At 44.9% G+C, this 19820-nt stretch overlaps 1 protein-coding gene across 1 annotated transcript in view; it reads right to left on the reverse strand.

Annotated features, from left to right (window-relative positions):
* Positions 1-19820, reverse strand: part of ROCK1 (Rho associated coiled-coil containing protein kinase 1) — a 173250-nt gene that overhangs the window by 35887 nt on the left and 117543 nt on the right. Inside the window, exons 21-22 of the mRNA XM_077270330.1 lie at positions 3320-3389; positions 1559-1662 (exon numbers count right to left, since the gene is read on the reverse strand). Of these exons, the coding sequence (XP_077126445.1) occupies positions 1559-1662; positions 3320-3389 (174 nt within the window). The remainder of the gene's footprint in view (positions 1-1558; positions 1663-3319; positions 3390-19820) is intronic.

The following is a 19820-nucleotide window of genomic DNA, read 5'->3' on the forward strand; positions in this document are numbered from 1 at the left end:
TAAAGCCTGGAGGAAAACGCTTACTAGCAGGGGAAGGGTTAAGCCATGTGTCTGCAGCTTACCCAGGTCCTGTGTCTTGAGTCCCCAAGGCAGGTCCGCAGTGTAGGCAGAGAAAAAGGCTAGTCCTGAGGGCTGTAATAGAAAATGCTCGAGCAGTGCTGCAGCATCAGGGCTGTGGGTGTCCCAAGATGGCCGCCAAGACCAGGAAGTGGGAGCTCATCACAGGGAACGAGAAGCGCCAGAAAAAGTGGGTGGGGCTAACTGCCGGTGGGCGTGGCCAAAACTCTGGCCTGAAATGAGGGAATTTTTTTTTCCCCCTCTGCGGTTGCGGCCTGCAGCGCCGCGACCGCTATTAGCGCCATCATTAGCTGCACTCCTTCGTGGGGTTGCCGCACTAAGGACCACCCACGGACACAGGCTTAAGGTGCGGACCTCCCATACTACGGGGACCAGGACCCACCAGCGCCTCGGCCCCCGCAGTGTACTCACAGTAGATGCGGTGGGCCGGTGCTCAGTCCACCATCGCCATAGTCAGGGAGGGGGTGGAGAGCTTCTGCCGCCATGAGTCATCCGCTATATCAGTGGTGATGCAGAGGGGGGCTGCACGGACACCATATATATCATGTCCGGCTATGCACTTGGCTCCAGGAGAGGTAGATGGAGGACTACTCCATGTGGTCGCCTGCTATGGAGGGGGGAGATCGGAACGCGAAGGAACCGTCGCCCGTAATGTGAGCGCAGGGCTGGCATCCAACGTTGCAGGAAAGGATACGGGAGGAACGCTCCACGTACTTGCCTGTTGATGGTTCGGGGGAGATCGGAGCCTAGAAAGGATCCATCACCCCCATTCGTTCCGTTAAAGGAAAAAAAAAGAACAAAAATCAAAAATTAAAATAAAAATGGTGGGGTCTGAAACAGACCCAAGTGCCTCCTACAGACACTAAGCAAGAACTGGTTCACTGAGAGCCAGCAGGAGGGTGTATACTGCAGGGGATGAGTTATTCTGTGTTTACTTAGTGCCCTCCTAGTGGCAGCAGCATAACACCCATGGTCCTGTGTCCCCCAATGAGGCGTAGGAGAAAGTGAAAGAACATCAGCTGTAAGTGCGATCTGTAGCTGCACTGTAATCTCTGTGTTCTGTAGGACTGGTATCTACCACTACATGGTCACTGTATGGCGGTAATATCAGCGCTTGTCTTTGTATAGCGATTTAACCTCTGCTGAGGTCCCCATGTACCCATTATTAGGGGACACCACTATTGTTGCAATCAGGGTTACACAGACATTTCCCCATACACTGAGAAGATTATCCCCATATCTAAATGACAGGTTTCCTTTAAATGTCCATCTTCATTCATCTCAGTGTGAAACCAATTTAGTACAATGTACAATTAAAAATGGTGAAAGTTAAAAAGCTCCTCCTTTACATCAGTATGCACACGTGAGGAACGAGGTAAATATTCTCTTGTGAAGAGAGTATAGACTCAATGTTTGTATTGCTTCATATCATGCAGGAATAGAAGAAAAAAAAAAAGGGGGGGGGGGGGGGGGAACGTACTTTTCATTTTGAACTTCATGGAACTTCTTATCCAGTTCTTGGCTGAGCTTCGTCTTCTCTTCGACTTCTTCCTTAAGTTCTTTAACCTGAGTTTTGTACAGTGTCTGCAGGACAATCAAAGATGTAATACTAAGCAGATCAAATTCATCGGAATAAAACAAAGCAAACAAAATTGCGAGAACAGTACAGCTAATAATTATAGCAATGCCAGAACGGGGACAGTGAATACGTGTTGTGGCAGCTTCATCTTCATCTGGATTCATTTAGTAGCCTATAAATACTACAGACGAAGCAGGATTCTATTTGAAATATAATTTTGTATCACCTTGGTCATTGCTGACCATTGTATAGTTACATAGTTACATAGTTATTAAGGATGAAGGAAGACTTTAAGTCCATCTAGTTCAACCCATAGCCTAACCTAACACGCCCTAACGTGTTGATCCAGAGGAAGGCAAAAAAAAACCATGTGGCAAAGAGTAAGCTCCACAGTGGGGAAAAAAATTCCTTCCCGACTCCACATACGGCAATCAGACTAATTCCCTGGATCAATCAAGGAATCTAGTATATATAACCTCTAACATTATACTTTTCCAGAAAGGTATCCAGTCCCCTCTTAAATTTAAGTAATGAATCACTCATTACAACATCATACGGCAGAGAGTTCCATAGTCTCACTGCTCTTACAGTAAAGAACCCGCGTCTGTTATTATGCTTAAACCTTTTTTCCTCCAGACGTAGAGGATGCCCCCTTGTCCCTGTCACCGGTCTATGATTAAAAAGATCATCAGAAAGGTCTTTGTACTGTCCCCTCATATATTTATACATTAACATAAGATCACCCCTTAGCCTTCGTTTTTCCAAACTAAATAGCCCCAAGTGTAATAACCTATCTTGGTATTGCAGACCCCCCAGTCCTCTAATAACCTTGGTCGCTCTTCTCTGCACCCGATCTAGTTCAGCTATGTCTTTCTTATACACCGGAGACCAGAACTGTGCACAGTATTCTAAGTGTGGTCGAACTAGTGACTTGTATAGAGGTAAAATTATGTTCTCCTCATGAGCATCTATGCCTCTTTTAATGCATCCCATTATTTTATTTGCCTTTGTAGCAGCTGCCTGACACTGGCCACTGAATATGAGTTTGTCATCCACCCATACACCCAGGTCTTTTTCATTGACGGTTTTGCCCAGAGTTTTAGAATTAAGCACATAGTTATACATCTTATTACTTCTACCCAAGTGCATGACCTTACATTTATCCCCATTAAAGCTAATTTGCCATTTATCAGCCCAAGCTTCTAGTTTACATAAATCATCCTGTAATATAAAATTGTCCTCCCCTGTATTGATTACCCTGCAGAGTTTAGTGTCATCTGCAAATATTAAAATTCTACTCTGAATGCCCCCTAAAAGGTCATTAATAAATATGTTAAAAAGAAGAGGGCCCAATACTGACCCCTGTGGTACGCCACTGCTAACCGCGACCCAGTTCGAGTGTGCTCCATTAATAACCACCCTTTGTTTCCTATCCCTGAGCCAGCTCTCAACCCACTTACACATATTTTCCCCTATCCCCATTATTCTCATTTTATTTATCAACCTTTTGTGTGGCACCGTATCAAAAGCTTTTGAAAAGTCCATATACACTACATCTACTGGGTTCCCTTGGTCCAGTCCGGAACTATACGCATCTATACTATATACGCATCTAAAATCATACCGTATGCAAAAAACACAGATGATTAATACATTACTTACTGAAAAATACTGCTCAGCTTCAAGTTGGTCCTGAAGTTCCCTCATTTGACCCTCATTGCCTCTGTACTGCCTATTGAAGAAACAAAAACAAAAAAACGTTAAGATGAACAGCGGCTATTTTAGGATTTCAGAGCCATAAACATTATCCAATTGCCAATCCAAATGTTTCCTCTTTAGTCATCCAAGTGACTAAAAGAAACCCCAAGGTTACTTACGGGTAGCCGGTTTTTCCGGAGCCCATGACAGCACACCTGAGAGAGGGATCTGCCCAGTCAGGACAGGAAACCTACTGAAATAAAAGGGCGGTACCTCTCCCTCGCTTCAGTTGGTTTTCAGAGCATGAGAGGCCCCCTTGGTTAGTTCACATGGCAATCTACCACCACATTATAATAATAACAAAAAACACCCAGCTAAAAGTGCGCACCAAAGGGTGAAAAAAGAAGGGAGGGAATATACAGGTGCTGTCATGGGCTCCGGAAAAACCGGCTACGGGGCAAGTAACCTTGGTGTTTTCCCGTCTCCCATGACAGCACACCTGAGAGATTTTTGGAGAAAGGAACACCTTAGGGAGGGACCACCGCTTGTAGCACCCTTCTACCAAAGGTAAGGTCAGATGAGGAAGATAGATCTAGTCAGTAGTGTTTAAAGAAGGTAGGCAGTGAGGACCAGGTAGCGGCCTTACAAATCTGATCAATCGATACCTCTGCTTTTTCTGCCCAGGAAGTAGCCACAGCTCTGGTGGAGTGAGCCTTGATGCCTTCAGGGATCGCGGCACCACGAGAAGCATAGGATAAGGTAATAGCCTCCCTAATCCACCTAGCAATAGTACCTTTGGATACCCCATATCCCTTCCTGCTACCCTGAAAAGCTACAAATAGGGACTGATCCTTCCTCCAATGACTGGTCAAAGATATATATTGTAAAATGGCCCGTCTTACATCCAGTGTATGAAATTTTTCTTCCCCTGGGTTCCTAGGATTATCACAAAAAGAGGGTAAAAGCTACAAATAGGGACTGATCCTTCCTCCACTGACTGGTCAAAGATATATATTGTAAAATGGCCCGTCTTACATCCAGTGTATGAAATTTTTCTTCCCCTGGGTTCCTAGGATTATCACAAAAAGAGGGTAATACAATTTCTTGACTCTTATGGAATTTAAGAAACACTTTCGGCAGATACGCCGGATCTGGTCTCAGGACTACCCTGTCCTCAAATATTTGTGTGTAAGGAGGGGAAATGGACAGGGCTTGAAAGTCACTCACCCTATGGGCAGATGTCAATGCTACCAGAAGCACTGTTTTAAGAGTGAGGAGTTTTACCGATGATTCCTGTAAGGGCTCAAATGGACTCCTAGTTAAGAGCTTCTAAACCCAGATTCAAATCCCACGGGGGAATCTCTAAACTACCACCAGTCTAGATCTACTACATGATTTTATAAAGCGGGACACCCACCTATTGGAGGCCAGATTACAATTATATAAGGCTCCTAACGCCGACACTTGTACTTTGAGCGTATTGGTTCCAACCCTAGTTGTAAACCCGTTTGTAAAAACTCTAAAATAGTACCCACAGGAGCCTCATCCTCCAAAGGTTGCCCTGAAAAATCTAGAAACTTTTTCCATGTTCTACCATAAATTCTTGACGTGACCGGTTTTCTACTTTTCAACAAGGTGGAGACTAGCCCTGGTGAAAAACCCTGCCGACTCAGTAATGCCCTCTCAAATTCCAGGCTGCAAGATGGAAGACCTTCACCTGAGAGTGGCATATTGGACCCTGGGTAAGCAGGTCCAGAATCTCTGGTAGAATCCATGGATCGGTTACTGACATCTGTCTTAGGAGGGAAAACCAAGGTCTTATCGGCCAAAATGGAGCAATCAGAATTACTCTCGCCTGCTCCATTCTGATCTTTCCTACTACTGCTGGAATCATCGCTATTGGTGGAAAAACATAAGCAAGACTGAATTTCCATTGGATTTGAAGAGCATCTACCGCAAAGTTTATCTCTCGGGTTTAACGAACAGAAACTCTCCACTTTCCTGTTGTGCAGAGTGGCAAATAAATCTATTACAGGTATGCCCCAGGCCATTCAATGACCATTCTCCCTGTTTTAGTATTTTGCGACTTGGGTAGTCCGCCTTCGTATTTTCGACCCCCTTTATGTGAAGAGCAGAGAGGGATAGTAGGTGGTGCTCTGCTAGCTGTAGGAGGACAGACGCTGACTTCATAAGAGAAAGGGATCTCGTTCCCCCTTGGTGGTTGATATACGCTATCACTGCATAATTGTCTGACATGACTCTGGTATGGTGACCCTGAAGGATAGGAAGGAAATATTTTATAGCTCTCGCTACAGCCCATAATTCTCTTATATTGGACGCCTGATGTGATTCCACTCGGGACCAGGAACCATGGACCGAGAGGGTTCCTAAATGAGCCCACCATCCTGTACCGCTTGAGTCTGTGGTGATGACATGCTCTATCGGAGTTATCCACTGGACCCCCGACGCCAAATGATCTCTTACTGCCCACCATTTTAGGGAATCTGTTACGTCCAATGAAAGGCGTAGGTTCCCCTCTAAATGCCCTTTTAACCACTTTTGTGCTGACAGGACCTCCCACTGTAACTGTCTTAGATGAAACTGCGCCCATCTCACCGCGGGTATACAGGATGTCAGAGAACCTAACAGGGACATCGCCTTCCTTAGTGTCATTACAGGGTGCTGAATTGCTAACTCCACGAGATTTTGTATTTTGACCAATTTGTTTTCTGGTAGGAGACAAAGTTGACTCCTCGAGTCCAGAACCAAGCCCAGAAAGGACTGAACTAACTCCGGCGTCAACCTTGATTTGGTGAAATTTATTTTCCACCCCAACACCTCTAGCGTTGCTGTCACTTCTTTTATTTGTGCTAGACAGTGTACTGCCGAATTCCCTATTATAAGGAAGTCGTCTAGATACGCAACTATAACCACGTCCCGAGAACAGAGGAAGGACATGATTTCTGACATTAGCTTGGTGAATATCCTTGGCGCTATAGACAGGCCGAATGGGAGGGCAGTGTATTGATAGTGCCTGAGTCTTCCTTGGACATAAACTGCTACTCTTAGAAATTTTTGGTAGTCCCAATGGATTGGAACATGGTAGTAGGCGTCCTTTAAGTCTATAGCCGCCATGAAGCAATTTGGGAACAAGAGCTTTATCGTTGTATTTACTGACTCCATTTTGAAGGAGCAATTTACTACCGACTGATTGAGATTTTTTAAGTTGACAATAGTTCTTAGTGATCCGTCCGGTTTTCGTATTTAAAAAAAAAAAAAAAAAAAGAGGGGAATAAAAACCTTTCCCTTCTTCCCCAGGGACTTCTACCAGAAATCGCTTTAAACACCAGTTCCAATACCTCTGCTTCCAAGGCTAGCTGTTCTTCCGGGGATTTTCTTTGGGATGTCAAAACAAAAGTCTGTTGCGGTGGATAAACAAAGTCTATTTTAGGCCGTCTTTGACAACCTTCAGTGCCCAATGACTGGGGGAGATATAAACCCAAATGAGAGTCTTCCCCCTACCTCTGGCCTAGCATCATTGGGAGGGCTTTTTTGCTGATTTAGAGGGACCCTTAAACATGTATCCCGATCCTTTTCTGTCTCTGGAGTCCCAATTCCTCCTATCTCCCGGGGGGCGGCCTCTACTAAATTTCCCTCTCCGAAAATAAGGTCTTCTAATGTCCACCGGAAAGCGAGGAAAACCCTTTTTCCTGTCCCCTGCTTTTTCTAAAATGTCTTCTAACTTCTGACCAAAGAGGAAATGGCCGTCACATGGTATGGAACAAAGTCTATTCTTCGAAGGCAAGTCGCCCAGGCACCCCTTCAACCATAGAGCACATCTAGCCGCATTGAATAAACTTGCTGCTCTAGCCGCTAGCCTTACGGAGTCTGCCGAGGAATCTGCTATAAAGGCTGCCGCTCCTTTAGCCATAGCCATATTAGATAGGATCTCTTCCCTCGGCACTTTAGACTTCAGTTGCTCCTATATCTGCTGTAGCCAGACTATAAGGGAGCTTGCAACACAAGTACCGCAATCGCCGGTTTTAAACCCCCTGTGGTTGCTTGCCAGGTGTGTCTTAGGAACCCATCCGCCTTTTTGTCTAAGGGGTCCCTTAATACGCCAGAGTCTTCTAAGGGAAGGATGACTTTTTAGATGACCTAGCTACCGCACCATCAATTTTTGGAACCTTTTCCCACGTCTCCGAATCTTTCTCCTCAAAGGGGTAAAGTCTTTTAGAAGCCGAGGGCAGATTACCCGATTTCTCCGGCTTCTTCCACTCCTTTTCTATAAGGGCTTTTACTTTAGAGTTAACTGGGAATGTACGCTTCCTTTTCTCCTCTAAACCTCCAAACATAATGTCCTCCAGGGATTTGGCATCTTTTAGGCCCATTGAAGCTCTGACGGCTTTTATTAATTTATCCGTGTTCTCAGTTAGAAAGCACAGACGGCCCCCAACATCGCTATCTGAAGAGGAGCCAGAGGATATGGAAGAGGAGGGGAAGGGAGATAACGGTTCCTCCTGATATTTCTCGTCAGAATGAGAGACTTCGGAATTTGAAATAAGAAAAAGGGTAGTAAAAACCCAGAGCCTAAGGGCTGCTTTTACAGAGCCTTCAACTTCGGCTCTAATTATGGCCCGAAGACTAGAGGCAAAGTCAGGGGTCTCTTCCTGGATAGTCTTTTGGATGCAATCCACACAAAGACTTTTCTGCCACTGGACTGCCAACGGAACTCTACAGAGGGCACATTCCTTGTTATTTGACTTGGTACTAGCCTTCCTCGGCACCTGCCAAGTAAACAGAAAATGTAGCCCATTACCACCAGGGTGACATTCACGTAGAACACTCACCACCCGCTGACCATGAAGGGTACCAGATTCTGAGGCTGAATAGGAGCACGGACAACATCCCTCCTAGAAGCTGAAGAGTCCTGTGACGTCCGGCCAGGACGACTGCCGCTCCCTCCACTCGAGCGGCTACTTCTCTTAGCATGTTGGTGAGCAGGTGCATCACCTGATAAGGGCTCTTGCTGCTGCTGCTGCTGTAATGGCTGCTGCTGCTCCATACGATCCTCCATACTTGGAGAGCTCTATAGAAGTGAGCGATGCTCTGCGCATACTACACCCTTAAAAAAGGGTGATCCGTAGTGCTCACCGCCTCTTCCGGTATTCAATATGCACCTTTCCAACCTGTATCCCGCCGGGAAGTCTGTACTGCCGCCGGCGTCCGTGCCATGGGCGCCGCCATCTTGGATCCGGCGCACAGCTCTGACGTCACGCGGGCACGCCCATTCCCAGCGTGCCTTGCACGCAACGCCAGCTGCGCGCCCGGAAGTCACCGAAGACCGACAGCAGAGGGGGAGAGAGCGGTGTGGCAGTCAGAGAACGGCCCTAGGACCTCGTACTGTGCTGGTCCGACGCCCGCATGTGCACAAGAGCCCACAGGATCTGCGAACGGCGCTTCCAGCATCCTGAAGGACGACATACAGGCGCCCTGCCTGCCCTTCCAGTGCCGGGACAGGAGTGGGTGAGTGGAAATCTTCAAGCAAAATACAGCCGTGATTCAGCACAAGGGTTCCCATCAGGACAGGAAACCCAACTGAAGCGAGGGAGAGGTACTGCCCTTTTATTTCAGTAGGTTTCCTGTCCTGACTGGGCAGATCCCTCTCTCAGGTGTGCTGTCATGGGAGACGGGAAAAATGTACTTGTATTCAGTTTTACATAGGCTAAGATCACACAAACATGAAAAATCCTCAGTTTCTTGTCCATAAAAAACGGTATAGTTGTTAGGTCCTCGGACACTCACCGTCCCTCGCCTGCTCCAGCGTCTCGGTGCGCTGCTGGCCGGGGGCGTTCCTGTTTCTCTCTGGTGCTTCCTGCCTCCCGGCCGGCAGCTGAGTTCCGGTGGGCAAGCACTTCCCGCTCAGCTGAAGACGCTGGGGTGCGCAACACTCGCGTTCTAGGGGCCTGCCGCAAGTTAACCCGGAAGTGTCTCTGCTCCAATGGCGAGTAAGTACCGGGAATTTCTTACCGCCATCTCCCTTGGGCCATGCCTGATTATCGCGTCTTCTCGTGCAAAGCTCAGGTTCCCGCATGTGCTCTCTGTGTGTATTCCCTGTATCTGGTTTACTCTGCCTAATTCCTGTCTTCCCTACAGTGCCTCCTGTTGTCCGTGCTCTTGATGCTCCCAGGACTCTGCATCTCTGCTCCAGTCTCCCGACTCCCACTCCCGGTGCTCCTCCAACATCACCTGATTACTTGTTACGTCTAATGTCTATCTTCCATTATCCAGTCCCCAACATGTCTCCTCCATCCCAGTCCTGTGTTCTCTTTTGCTGCTACCTCCTGTGCCACAGTACTCGTCTCGTCTGCCTCCTTCTCCCTTGCTTCCACTCCTCGAGTTCCCATCCTCTGTACCCTGGTCCCTACGAGTCGTCCCCTCGGCACCAGCAATCATGGTATTAGAATCCCCAGCGCCTGTCCCTGAAGGTCCCTGCATAGGGGTTGGATCAACCAGAGTTAGCTCGCCCTGGGGTGGTTCGGTACCACGACCTTGTAGGTCCACTCTAGGATAACCTTCCTTAAGAGTTACAATAGTATTCCATGTTAGTTATATATATATATATATATATATATATATATATATATATATATATATATATATATATATATATATATATATATATATATACATATACATATATATATACATATATATATATATCTATATACATATATATATATATATATATATATATATATATATACACACCACCTGAATTGTCTTCAATTCTTAACAGATTCATTTCAAAGACTTCATGGAAAAAAAAAAAATCAAGTGTGCCTTTTATATATGTTCCGTGTGTCTGCTTTTTCATGCTCGCATACATACACACAGGGTGGATAAAAATCAATGTTTTTTTAAAAAAATCAAAAAAATCGGATTTTTTTGATTTAAATTGGATTTTTTTGATTTAAATCGGATTTTTTTCAATAAACTGCTTTTTGAGGAAAATATTTTACCATCCAAAGGTTCTTCCATCATGAGATAAAGCCGAGTTGTTTAACTCAGTAGAATAAAGGCTGTATATGTGTAACATTCACAATGCCATGCTCTTCCAGAGGTTTCTGTAGGATGCTGACTATCCAACAAGTTTGGGCATGTCAACTGAATGGAAAAAGAAACTAAACCAAAAGTGAAACCAAGCTAGAAGTGTGGAATTAAAGGGGCAGTATGAACAAAATGTGGAGGCTATTAATAGTTTATACAATTAAGACATGCTGCTTTTAAACACCTACCTATTGCCATATAGTAAAACAAAAAAGATTTTTACTTACTTTGGGGTCCCCCCCTCACCCTGGCGTTAGATCGTTGCCCCTAGTTTCGTCCGTGTAACTATGGGCGCACATGCGCACTGCTCTCACTTCTCATTTTAATCGTGATTTATATTAAAAAAAACCTTTTGATTTAAATCAGTGATTTAAATCATGATTAAAATCATGATTTAAATCGATCCGATTTAAATAGAAAAAAATATTTTGATTTAAATCGTGATTTAAATCATGATTTAAATCGGCGTGATTTAAATCAATCCACCCTGCATACACACATTACAGGAAACATTGTTACTGCAGGTTTCAGAGAACAGTACAATAACTACAACTTTCACTTGGACGCGCAGGTTAAGATTTAATTTTTTTCCCACAAGTCAGCATGACATAACAGTAAGGACAACCAACCTTTTGGTCACGAGTGGTCACCCTCTGTGTCCGCTATGAACCACAGGCCGTGACTAAGGTCTCCATTAGACAAAAATGTTGGCAATCCTTATGGTTATCAATAAAACATCTTAATCGCATGTCTAACTGAGTGTCGTGGGGTTTCTATACTACTGATTGGAGGGGCAACCCTTACCAGCAAGCACCACTGTTTCCAAGCTACAAGTGCCAACCAGAACTTGACTATAACTAAATACTGTGCAATGCCAGCTATGGACTATGTCTCAGACCCTGGTGGCTTTTTCCCACCCCGTATATGTACATGTATATGAAGAGACTAGTCAGTCAAGAGAAAAAGCCGACATGGACTGGCCTTTGACTAGTCATCCGAGACCCATAGTTCCAGGTGGTGTTTCAGAGAATGCGGGGTTTAACCACTTCCCGACCTTTGACGCCACGTAGGCGTCATGAAAGTCGGTGCCAATCCGACCTGTGACGCCTATGTGGCGTCATGGAATGATCGCGTCCCTGCAGATCGGGTGAAAGGGTTAACTCCAATTTCACCCAATCTGCAGGGACGGGGGGATTGGTACTTCAGCCCAGGGGGGGTGGCTTCACCCCCCCGTGGCTACGATCGCTCTGATTGGCTGTTTCACTTTCAACAGCCAATCAGAGCGATTTGTAATATTTCACCTAAAAAACTGGTGAAATATTACAATCCAGCCATGGCCGATGCTGCAATATCATCGGCCATGGCTGGAAAAACTTGTGAGCCCCCACCCCCACCCCACCGATCGCCCCCCCCAAGCCACCGATCTGTGGTCCGCCCCCCTCCGTCTTGTGCTCCGCTCCCCCGTCTTCCTGTCCGCTCCCCCGTGCTCCTATGCCACCCCCCCCCCGTGCCCCGATCTCCACCCCCTTATACTTACCGAGGCTCCCGGTGTCCATCCGTCTTCTCCATGGGCGCCGCCATTTTCCAAAATGGCGGGCGCATGCGCAGTGCGCCCGCCGAATCTGCCGGCCAGCAGATTCGTTCCAGGTATAGTTTGATCACTGTGATAAAACCTATCACAGTGATCAAAATAAAAAAAAAGTAAATGACCCCCCCCCCCTTATCACCCCCATAGGTAGGGACAATAATAAAAAAAAGAAAATATTTTTTTTCTTTTTCCACTAGGGTTAGGGTTAGAACTAGGGTTAGAACTAGGGGTAGGGGTAGGGTTAGGGCTTGGGGTAGGGTTAGGGGTAGGGTTAGGGGTAGGGCATGTGCACACAGTGCGGATTTGGCTGCGGATCCGCAGCGGATTGGCCGCTGCGAATTCGTAGTAGTTTTCCATCAGGTTTACAGTACTATGTACACCTATGGAAAACCAAATCCGCTGTGCCCATGGTGCGGAAAATTCCGTGCGGAAACGCTGCGTTGTATTTTCCGCAGCATGTCAATTCTTTGTGCGGATTCCGCAGCGTTTTACACCTGTTCTTCAATAGGAATCCGCAGGTGAAATCCGCACAAAAAAACATTGGAAATCCGCTGTAAATCCGCAGGTAAAACGCAGTGCCTTTTACCTGCAGATTTTTCAAAAATCGTGCGGAAAAATCTCACACGAATCCGTAACGTGGGCACATAGCCTTAGGGTTGGAATTAGAGTTAGGGTTGGAATTAGGGCTAGGGTTGGAATTAGGGCTAGGGTTGGAAATAGGGTTAAGATTAGGCTTGTGGTTAGGGTTACGCATAGGGTTAGGGGTGTGTTGGGGTTACAGTTGTGGTTAGGGTTGGGATTAGGGTCAGGGTTGGGATTAGGGTTACGGGTGTGTTGGCGTTGGGTTGTGGTTAGGGGTGTGTTGGGGTTAGGGTTGTGATTAGGGTTATGGCTACAGTTGGGATTAGGATTAGGGGTGTGTTGGGGTTAGTGTTGAAGTTAGAATTGAGGGGTTTCCACTGTTTAGGCACATCAGGGGTCTCCAAACGCAACATGGCGCCACCATTGATTCCAGCCAATCTAGCGTTCAAAAAGTCAAATGGTGCTCCCTCCCTTCCAAGCCCCGACGTGCGCCCAAACAGTGGTTTACCCCCACATATGGGGTACCAGCGTACTACGGACAAACTGGGCAACAACTGTTGGGGTCCAATTTCTCCTGTTACCCTTGCAAAAATAAAAAATTACTTGATAAAACATAATTTTGGAGGAAAGAACAATTATTTTTTATTTTCAGGGCTCTGCGTTATAAACTTCTGTGAAGCACTTGGGGATTGAAAATGCTCACCACACATCTAGATAAGTTCCTTGGGGGGTCTAGTTTCCAAAATGGGGTCACTTGTGGGGTGTTTCTACTGTTTAGGCACATCAGGGGCTCTGCAAATGCAACGTGACGCCCGCAGACCATTCCATCAAAGTCTGCATTTCAAATGTCACGACTTCCCTTCCGAGCCCTGACGTGCGCCCAAACAGTGGTTTACCCCCACATATAAAGTATCAGCGTACTCACAACAAACTGGGCAACAAATATTGGGGTCCAATTTCTCCTGTTACCCTTGTGAAAATAAAAAATTGCTTGCTAAAACATCTTTTTTGAGGAAAGAAAAATGATTTTTTATTTTCACGGCTCTGTGTTGTAAACTCCTGTGAAGCACTTGGGGGTTGAACGTGCTCACCACACACAAAGTCTGCATTCAAAAACGTCACTACTTCTCTTCCGAGACCCGGCATGTGCCCAAACAGTGGTTTACCCCCACATATGGGGTATCAGCGTACTCAGGAGAAACTGGACAACAGCTTTTGGGGTCCAATTTCTCCTGTTACCCTTGGGAAAATAAAAAATTGTGGGCTAAAAAATCATTTTTGAGAAAAGAAAAAATATTTTTTATTTTCATGGCTCTGCGTTATAAACTTCTGTGAAGCACTTGGGGGTTAAAAGTGCTCACCGCACATCTAGATTAGTTCCTTGGGAGGTCTAGTTTCCAAAATGGGGTCACTTGTGGGGGAGCTCCAATGTTTAGGCACACGGGCTCTCCAAACGCGACATGGTGTCCGCTAATGATTGGAGCTAATTTTCCATTCAAAAAGCCAAATGACGTGCCTTCCCTTCCGAGCCCTGCTGTGCGCCCAAACAGTGGTTTACCCCCACATTTGGGGTATCATCGTACTCAGGACAAACTGGACAACAACATTTGGGGTCCAATTTCTCCTATTACCCTTGGGAAAATAAAAAATTCCGGGCTAAAAATCATTTTTGAGGAAAGAAAAATTATTTTTTATTTTCGCGGCTTTGCGTTATAAACTTCTGTGAAGCACCTGGGGGTTATAAGTGCTCACTATGCATCTAGATAAGTTCCTTGGGGGGTCTAGTTTCCAAAATGGGGTCACTTGTAGGGGAGCTCCAATGTTTAGGCACACAGGGGCTCTCCAAACGCGACATGGTGTCCGCTAACGATTGGAGCTAATTTTCCATTCAAAAAGTCAAATGGCGCGCCTCCCCTTCCGAGCCTTGCCGTGCACCCAAACAGTGGTTTACCCCCACGTATGAGGTATCAGCGTACTCAGGACAAATTGGACAACAACGTTCGTGGTCCAGTTTCTCCTTTTACCCTTGGGAAAATAAAAAAAATTGTTGCTAAAAGATCATTTTTGTGACTAAAAAGTTAAATGTTCATTTTTTACTTCCATGTTGCTTCTGCGGCTGTGAAACACCTGAAGGGTTAATAAACTTCTTGAATGTGGTTTTGAGCACCTTGAGGGGTGCAGTTTTTAGAATGGTGTCACTTTTGGGTATTTTCAGCTATATAGAACCCTCAAAATGACTTCAAATGTGAGGTGGTCCCTAAAAAAAATGGTTTTGTAAATTTTGTTGTAAAAATGAGAAATCACTGGTCAAATTTTAACCCATTATAACTTCCTAGCAAAAAAAAAATTTGTTTCCAAAATTGTGCTGATGTAAAGTAGACATGTGGGAAATGTTATTTATTAACTATTTTGTGTCACATAACTCTGGTTTAACAGAATAAAAATTCAAAATGTGAAAATTGCGAAATTTTCTAAATTTTCGGAAAATTTCCATTTTTTTCACAAATAAAAAGAAATTATCAACCTAAATTTACCACTAACATGAAGCCCAATATGTCACGAAAAAACAATCTCAGAATCGCTAGGATCCGTTGAAGCGTTGCTGAGTTATTACCTCATAAAGGGACACTGGTCAGAATTGCAAAAAACGGCCAGGTCATTAAGGCCAAAATAGGCTGGGTCATGAAGGGGTTAAGGGAAAACAGCGTTTCAGAACAAACCACACATGGCTGCAACAACATAATGGGACAGATTCATGTTGCCCTTGATGCCCTTTAAAAGGAGTTTTCCCACAAACAAATGTTCATTTTAATCACTAGATCTTGGAAAGATAATTTCCACAACTGAATGTATTTAAATAAAATGTTCCTGTGCTGAGATAATCTGAGGGACATCGTCCGATTATACCACATCCCCTGGGCAGGGGAGGAAACAAAAGAGGATAGAGACAGGAGAGTACAGGATCACAGCAGATTCTTAGAAGTAAAACATTTCCCTGCCTGGTTTCAAACATCTTTTTCTCCGAAGAAAGAATAATTTTGTGATCCCGTGCCATAATGTCTGTATACTCGCTTTTTCTTTTCCCTCCTACCCAGGAACTGTGCTGTGATCAGACCATGTCCCTGCCCGGTCAGACACAGACATTACACAGCACACAGCAGGGACACATTTATAAGATTATCTCAGCACAGGAACATCTTTATTAACCCCTTAGTGACAGAGCCAATTTGGTACTTAATGACCGAGCCAATTTTTACAATTCTGACCAGTGTCACTTTATGAGGTTATAACTCTGGAACGCTTTATCGGATCCCGCTGATTCTGAGATTGTTTTTTCGTGACATGTTGTACTTCAAGTTAGTGGTAACATTTCTTCGATATTACTTGCGATTATTTATGAAAAAAATGGAAATATGGCGAAAATTTTTCAAATTTTGCAATTTTCAAACTTTGTATTTTTATGCCCTTAAATCAGAGAGATATGTCACAAAAAATAGTTAATAAATAACATTTCTCACATGTCTACTTTACATCAGCACAATTTTGGAAACAATTTTTTTTTTTTGTTAGGGAGTTATAAGGGTTAAAAGTTGACCAGCAATTTCTCATTTTTACAACACCATGTTTTTTTTAGGGACCACATCACCTTTGAAGTGATTTTGAGGGGTCTATATGATAGAAAATAACCAAGTGTGACACCATTCTAAAAACTGCACTATTCAAGCTGCTCAAAACCACATTCAAGAAGTTTATTAACCCTTTACGTACTTCACAGGAACTAAAACAATGTGGAAGAAAAAAATGAACATTTTACTTTTTTTTGCAAACATTTTACTTCAGAACCATTTTTTTTAATTTTCACAAGTGTAAAAACAGAAATTTAACCACAAATTTTGTTGTGCAATTTTTCCTGAGTACACCGATACCCCATATGTGGAGGTAAACCACTGTTTGGGCGCACCGCAGAGCTTGGAAGTGAAGGAGCACCGTTTGACTGTTTCAATGCAGAATTGGCTGGAATTGAGATCGGACGCCATGTCGCGTTTGGAGAGCCCCTAATGTGCCTAAACAGTGGAAACCCCCCACAAGTGACACCATTTTGGAAACTAGACCCCCCAAGGAACTTATCTAGATGTGTGGTGAGCACTTTGAACCCCCAAGTGCTTCACAGAAGTTTATAACGTAGAGCCGTGAAAATAAAAAATCGCATTTGTTTTCACAAAAATGATTTTTTCGCCCACAAATTCTTATTTTCACAAGGGTAACAGGAGAAATTAGACCACAAAAGTTGTTGTGCAATTTCTCCTAAGTACGTCGATACCCCATATGTGGAGGTAAACCACTGTTTGGGCGCACCGCAGAGCTTGGAAGTGAAGGAGCACCGTTTGACTTTTTCAATGCAGAATTGGCTGGAATTGAGATCGGATGCCATGTCGCGTTTGGAGAGTCCCTGATGTGCCTAAACAGTGGAAACCCCCCACAAGTGATACCATTTTGGAAACTAGACCCCTTAAGGAACTTATCTAGATGTGTGGTGAGCACTTTGAACCCCCAAGTGCTTCACAGAAGTTTATAACGTAGAGCCGTGAAAATAAAAAATCTCATTTTTTCTACAAAAATGATCTTTTTGCCCCCAAATTTTTATTTTCACAAGGGTAACAGGAGAAATTAGGCCACAAAAGTTGTTGTGCAATTTCTCCTGAGTACGTCGATACCCCATATATGGGGGTAAACCACTGTTTGGGCGCACCGCAGAGCTTGGAAGAGAAGGAGTGTCGTTTTACTTTTTCAATGTAGAATTGGCTGGAATTGAGATCGGACGCCATGTCACGTTTGGATAGCCGCTGATGTGCCTAAACAGTAGAGACCCCCCACATATGACACCATTTTGGAAACTAGACCCCTTAAGGAACTTATCTAGATGTGTGGTGAGCACTTTAAACCCCCAGGTGCTTCACAGAAGTTTATAACGTAGAGCCGTGAAAATAAAAAAAATCGCATTTTTTCTACAAAAATGATCTTTTTGCCTCCAAATTTTTATTTTACCAAGGGTAACAGGAGAAAATGGACCCCAGAAGCTGTTGTACAATTTGTCTTGACTACGCCGACACCCCATATGTGGGGGTAAACCACTGTTTGGGCGCATGGCTGAGCTCGGAAGCAAAGGAGCGCCATTTGACTTTTCAATGCAAAATTGACTGGAATTGAGATCGGATGCCATGTCGCGTTTGGAGAGCCCCTGATGTGCCTAAACAGCAGAAACCCCCCAAAAGCGACCCCATTTTGGAAACTAGACCCCCCATGGAACTTATCTAGATGTGTAGTGAGAACTTTGAATGCCCAAGTGCATCACAGAAGTTTATAATGCAGAGTCGTGAAAATAAAAAATATATATTTTTTAACAATAAAGATTTTTTAGCCCCCAAGTTTTTATTTTCACAAGGGTAACAAGAGAAATTGGACCCCAAAAGTTGTTGTCCAATTTGTCCTGAGTATGCTGGTACCCCATATGTGGGGGTAAACCACTGTTTGGGCGCACGGCAGAGCTCGGAAGGGAAGGAGCGCCATTTTGGAATGCAGACTTTGATAGAATTGTCTGCGGGCGTTATGTTGCGTTTGCAGACCCCTAATGTACCTAAACAGTAGAAACCCCCACAAGTGACCAAATTTTGGAAACTAGACCCCCTAAGGAACTTATCTAGATATGTGGTGAGAACTTTGAAAGCTCAAGTGCTTCACAGAAATTTATAATGCAGAGTAGTGAAAATAAAAAAATATATTTTTTTCCAACAAAAAAGATTTTTAGCCCCCAAGTTTTTATTTTCACAAGGGTAACAAGAGAAATTGGACCCCAAAAGTTGTTGTCCAATTTGTCCTGAGTATGCTGGTACCCCATATGTGGGGGTAAACCACTGTTTGGGCGCACGGCAGAGCTCAGAAGGGAGGGAGTACCATTTGACTTTTTTAGCGCAAAATTGGCTGTCGTGTTTGGAGACCCCCTGATGTACCTAAACAGTGGAAACCCCCCAATTCTAACTCCAACCCTAACCCCAACACAGCCCTAACCCTAATCTCAACCCGATCCATAATCCTAATCACAACCCTAACGATAATCACAACCCTAACCCCAAAACAGCCCTAATCTCAACCCTAACCATAACCCTAATCAAAACCCTAAATCCAACACACCCCTAACCCTAATCCCAACCCTAACCCTAATCCCAACCCTAATCCCAAACGTAACACTAATCCCAACCCTAATCCAAACCCTAACCCTAATCCCAACTCTAACCCTAACTTTAGCCCCAACCCCAACCATAACTTTAGCCTCCGTCGTCACAAAAAAAGTTCAATGTAACCTTTTTTTTGTACGTCGCGTCCGCCATTTCCGCGGATGCGTGGCCGTAACTCTGCCCCCTCCTCCCCAGGACATAGACTGGGCAGCGGATGCGTTGAAAAACTGCATCCGCTGCCCACGTTGTGCACAATTTTCACAACGTGCGTCGGTACATCGGGCCGATGCATTGCGACCGCCCCGTACCGACGCAAGTGTGAAAGAAGCCTAAGGCTACTTTCACACTAGCGTCGTACTCGGCCCATCGCAGTGTGTCGGGCCGACGTACCGACGCTAGCGTTGTAAGCGCCGCACAACGGGTGCAGCGGATGCTGTTTTTTCAACGCATCCGCTGCCCCATTGTGAGGTGCGGGGAGGCGGGGGCGGAGTTCCGGCCACGCATGCGCGGTCGGAAATGGCGGACACGTCGCACAAAAAAGTTACATGTAGTTTTTTTTGTGTCGACGGTCCGCCGAAGCACGACGCATCCGTCGCACGACGGATGCGACATGTGGCAATCCGTCGCAATGCGTCGCTAATGCAAGCCAATGGAGAAAAAACGCATCCTGCAAGCACTTTTGCAGGATGCGTTTTTTCTCCAACGACGCATTGCGACGGAAGCCAAAAAACGCTAGTGTGAAAGTAGCCTAACCCTAACCCTAGCCCTAACCCTAAATTTAGCCCTAACTCTAACCCTAACTCTAACCCTAACTCTAACCCTAACTCTAACCCTAACTCTAACCCTAACTCTAACCCTAACTCTAACCCTAACTCTAACCCTAACTCTAACCCTAACTCTAACCCTAACTCTAACCCTAACCCTAACCCTAACCCTAACCCTAACTCTAACC

The sequence above is a fragment of the Ranitomeya variabilis genome, chromosome 6, assembly GCF_051348905.1.
Source record: "Ranitomeya variabilis isolate aRanVar5 chromosome 6, aRanVar5.hap1, whole genome shotgun sequence".
NCBI classification, from domain to species: Eukaryota; Metazoa; Chordata; class Amphibia; order Anura; family Dendrobatidae; genus Ranitomeya; species Ranitomeya variabilis.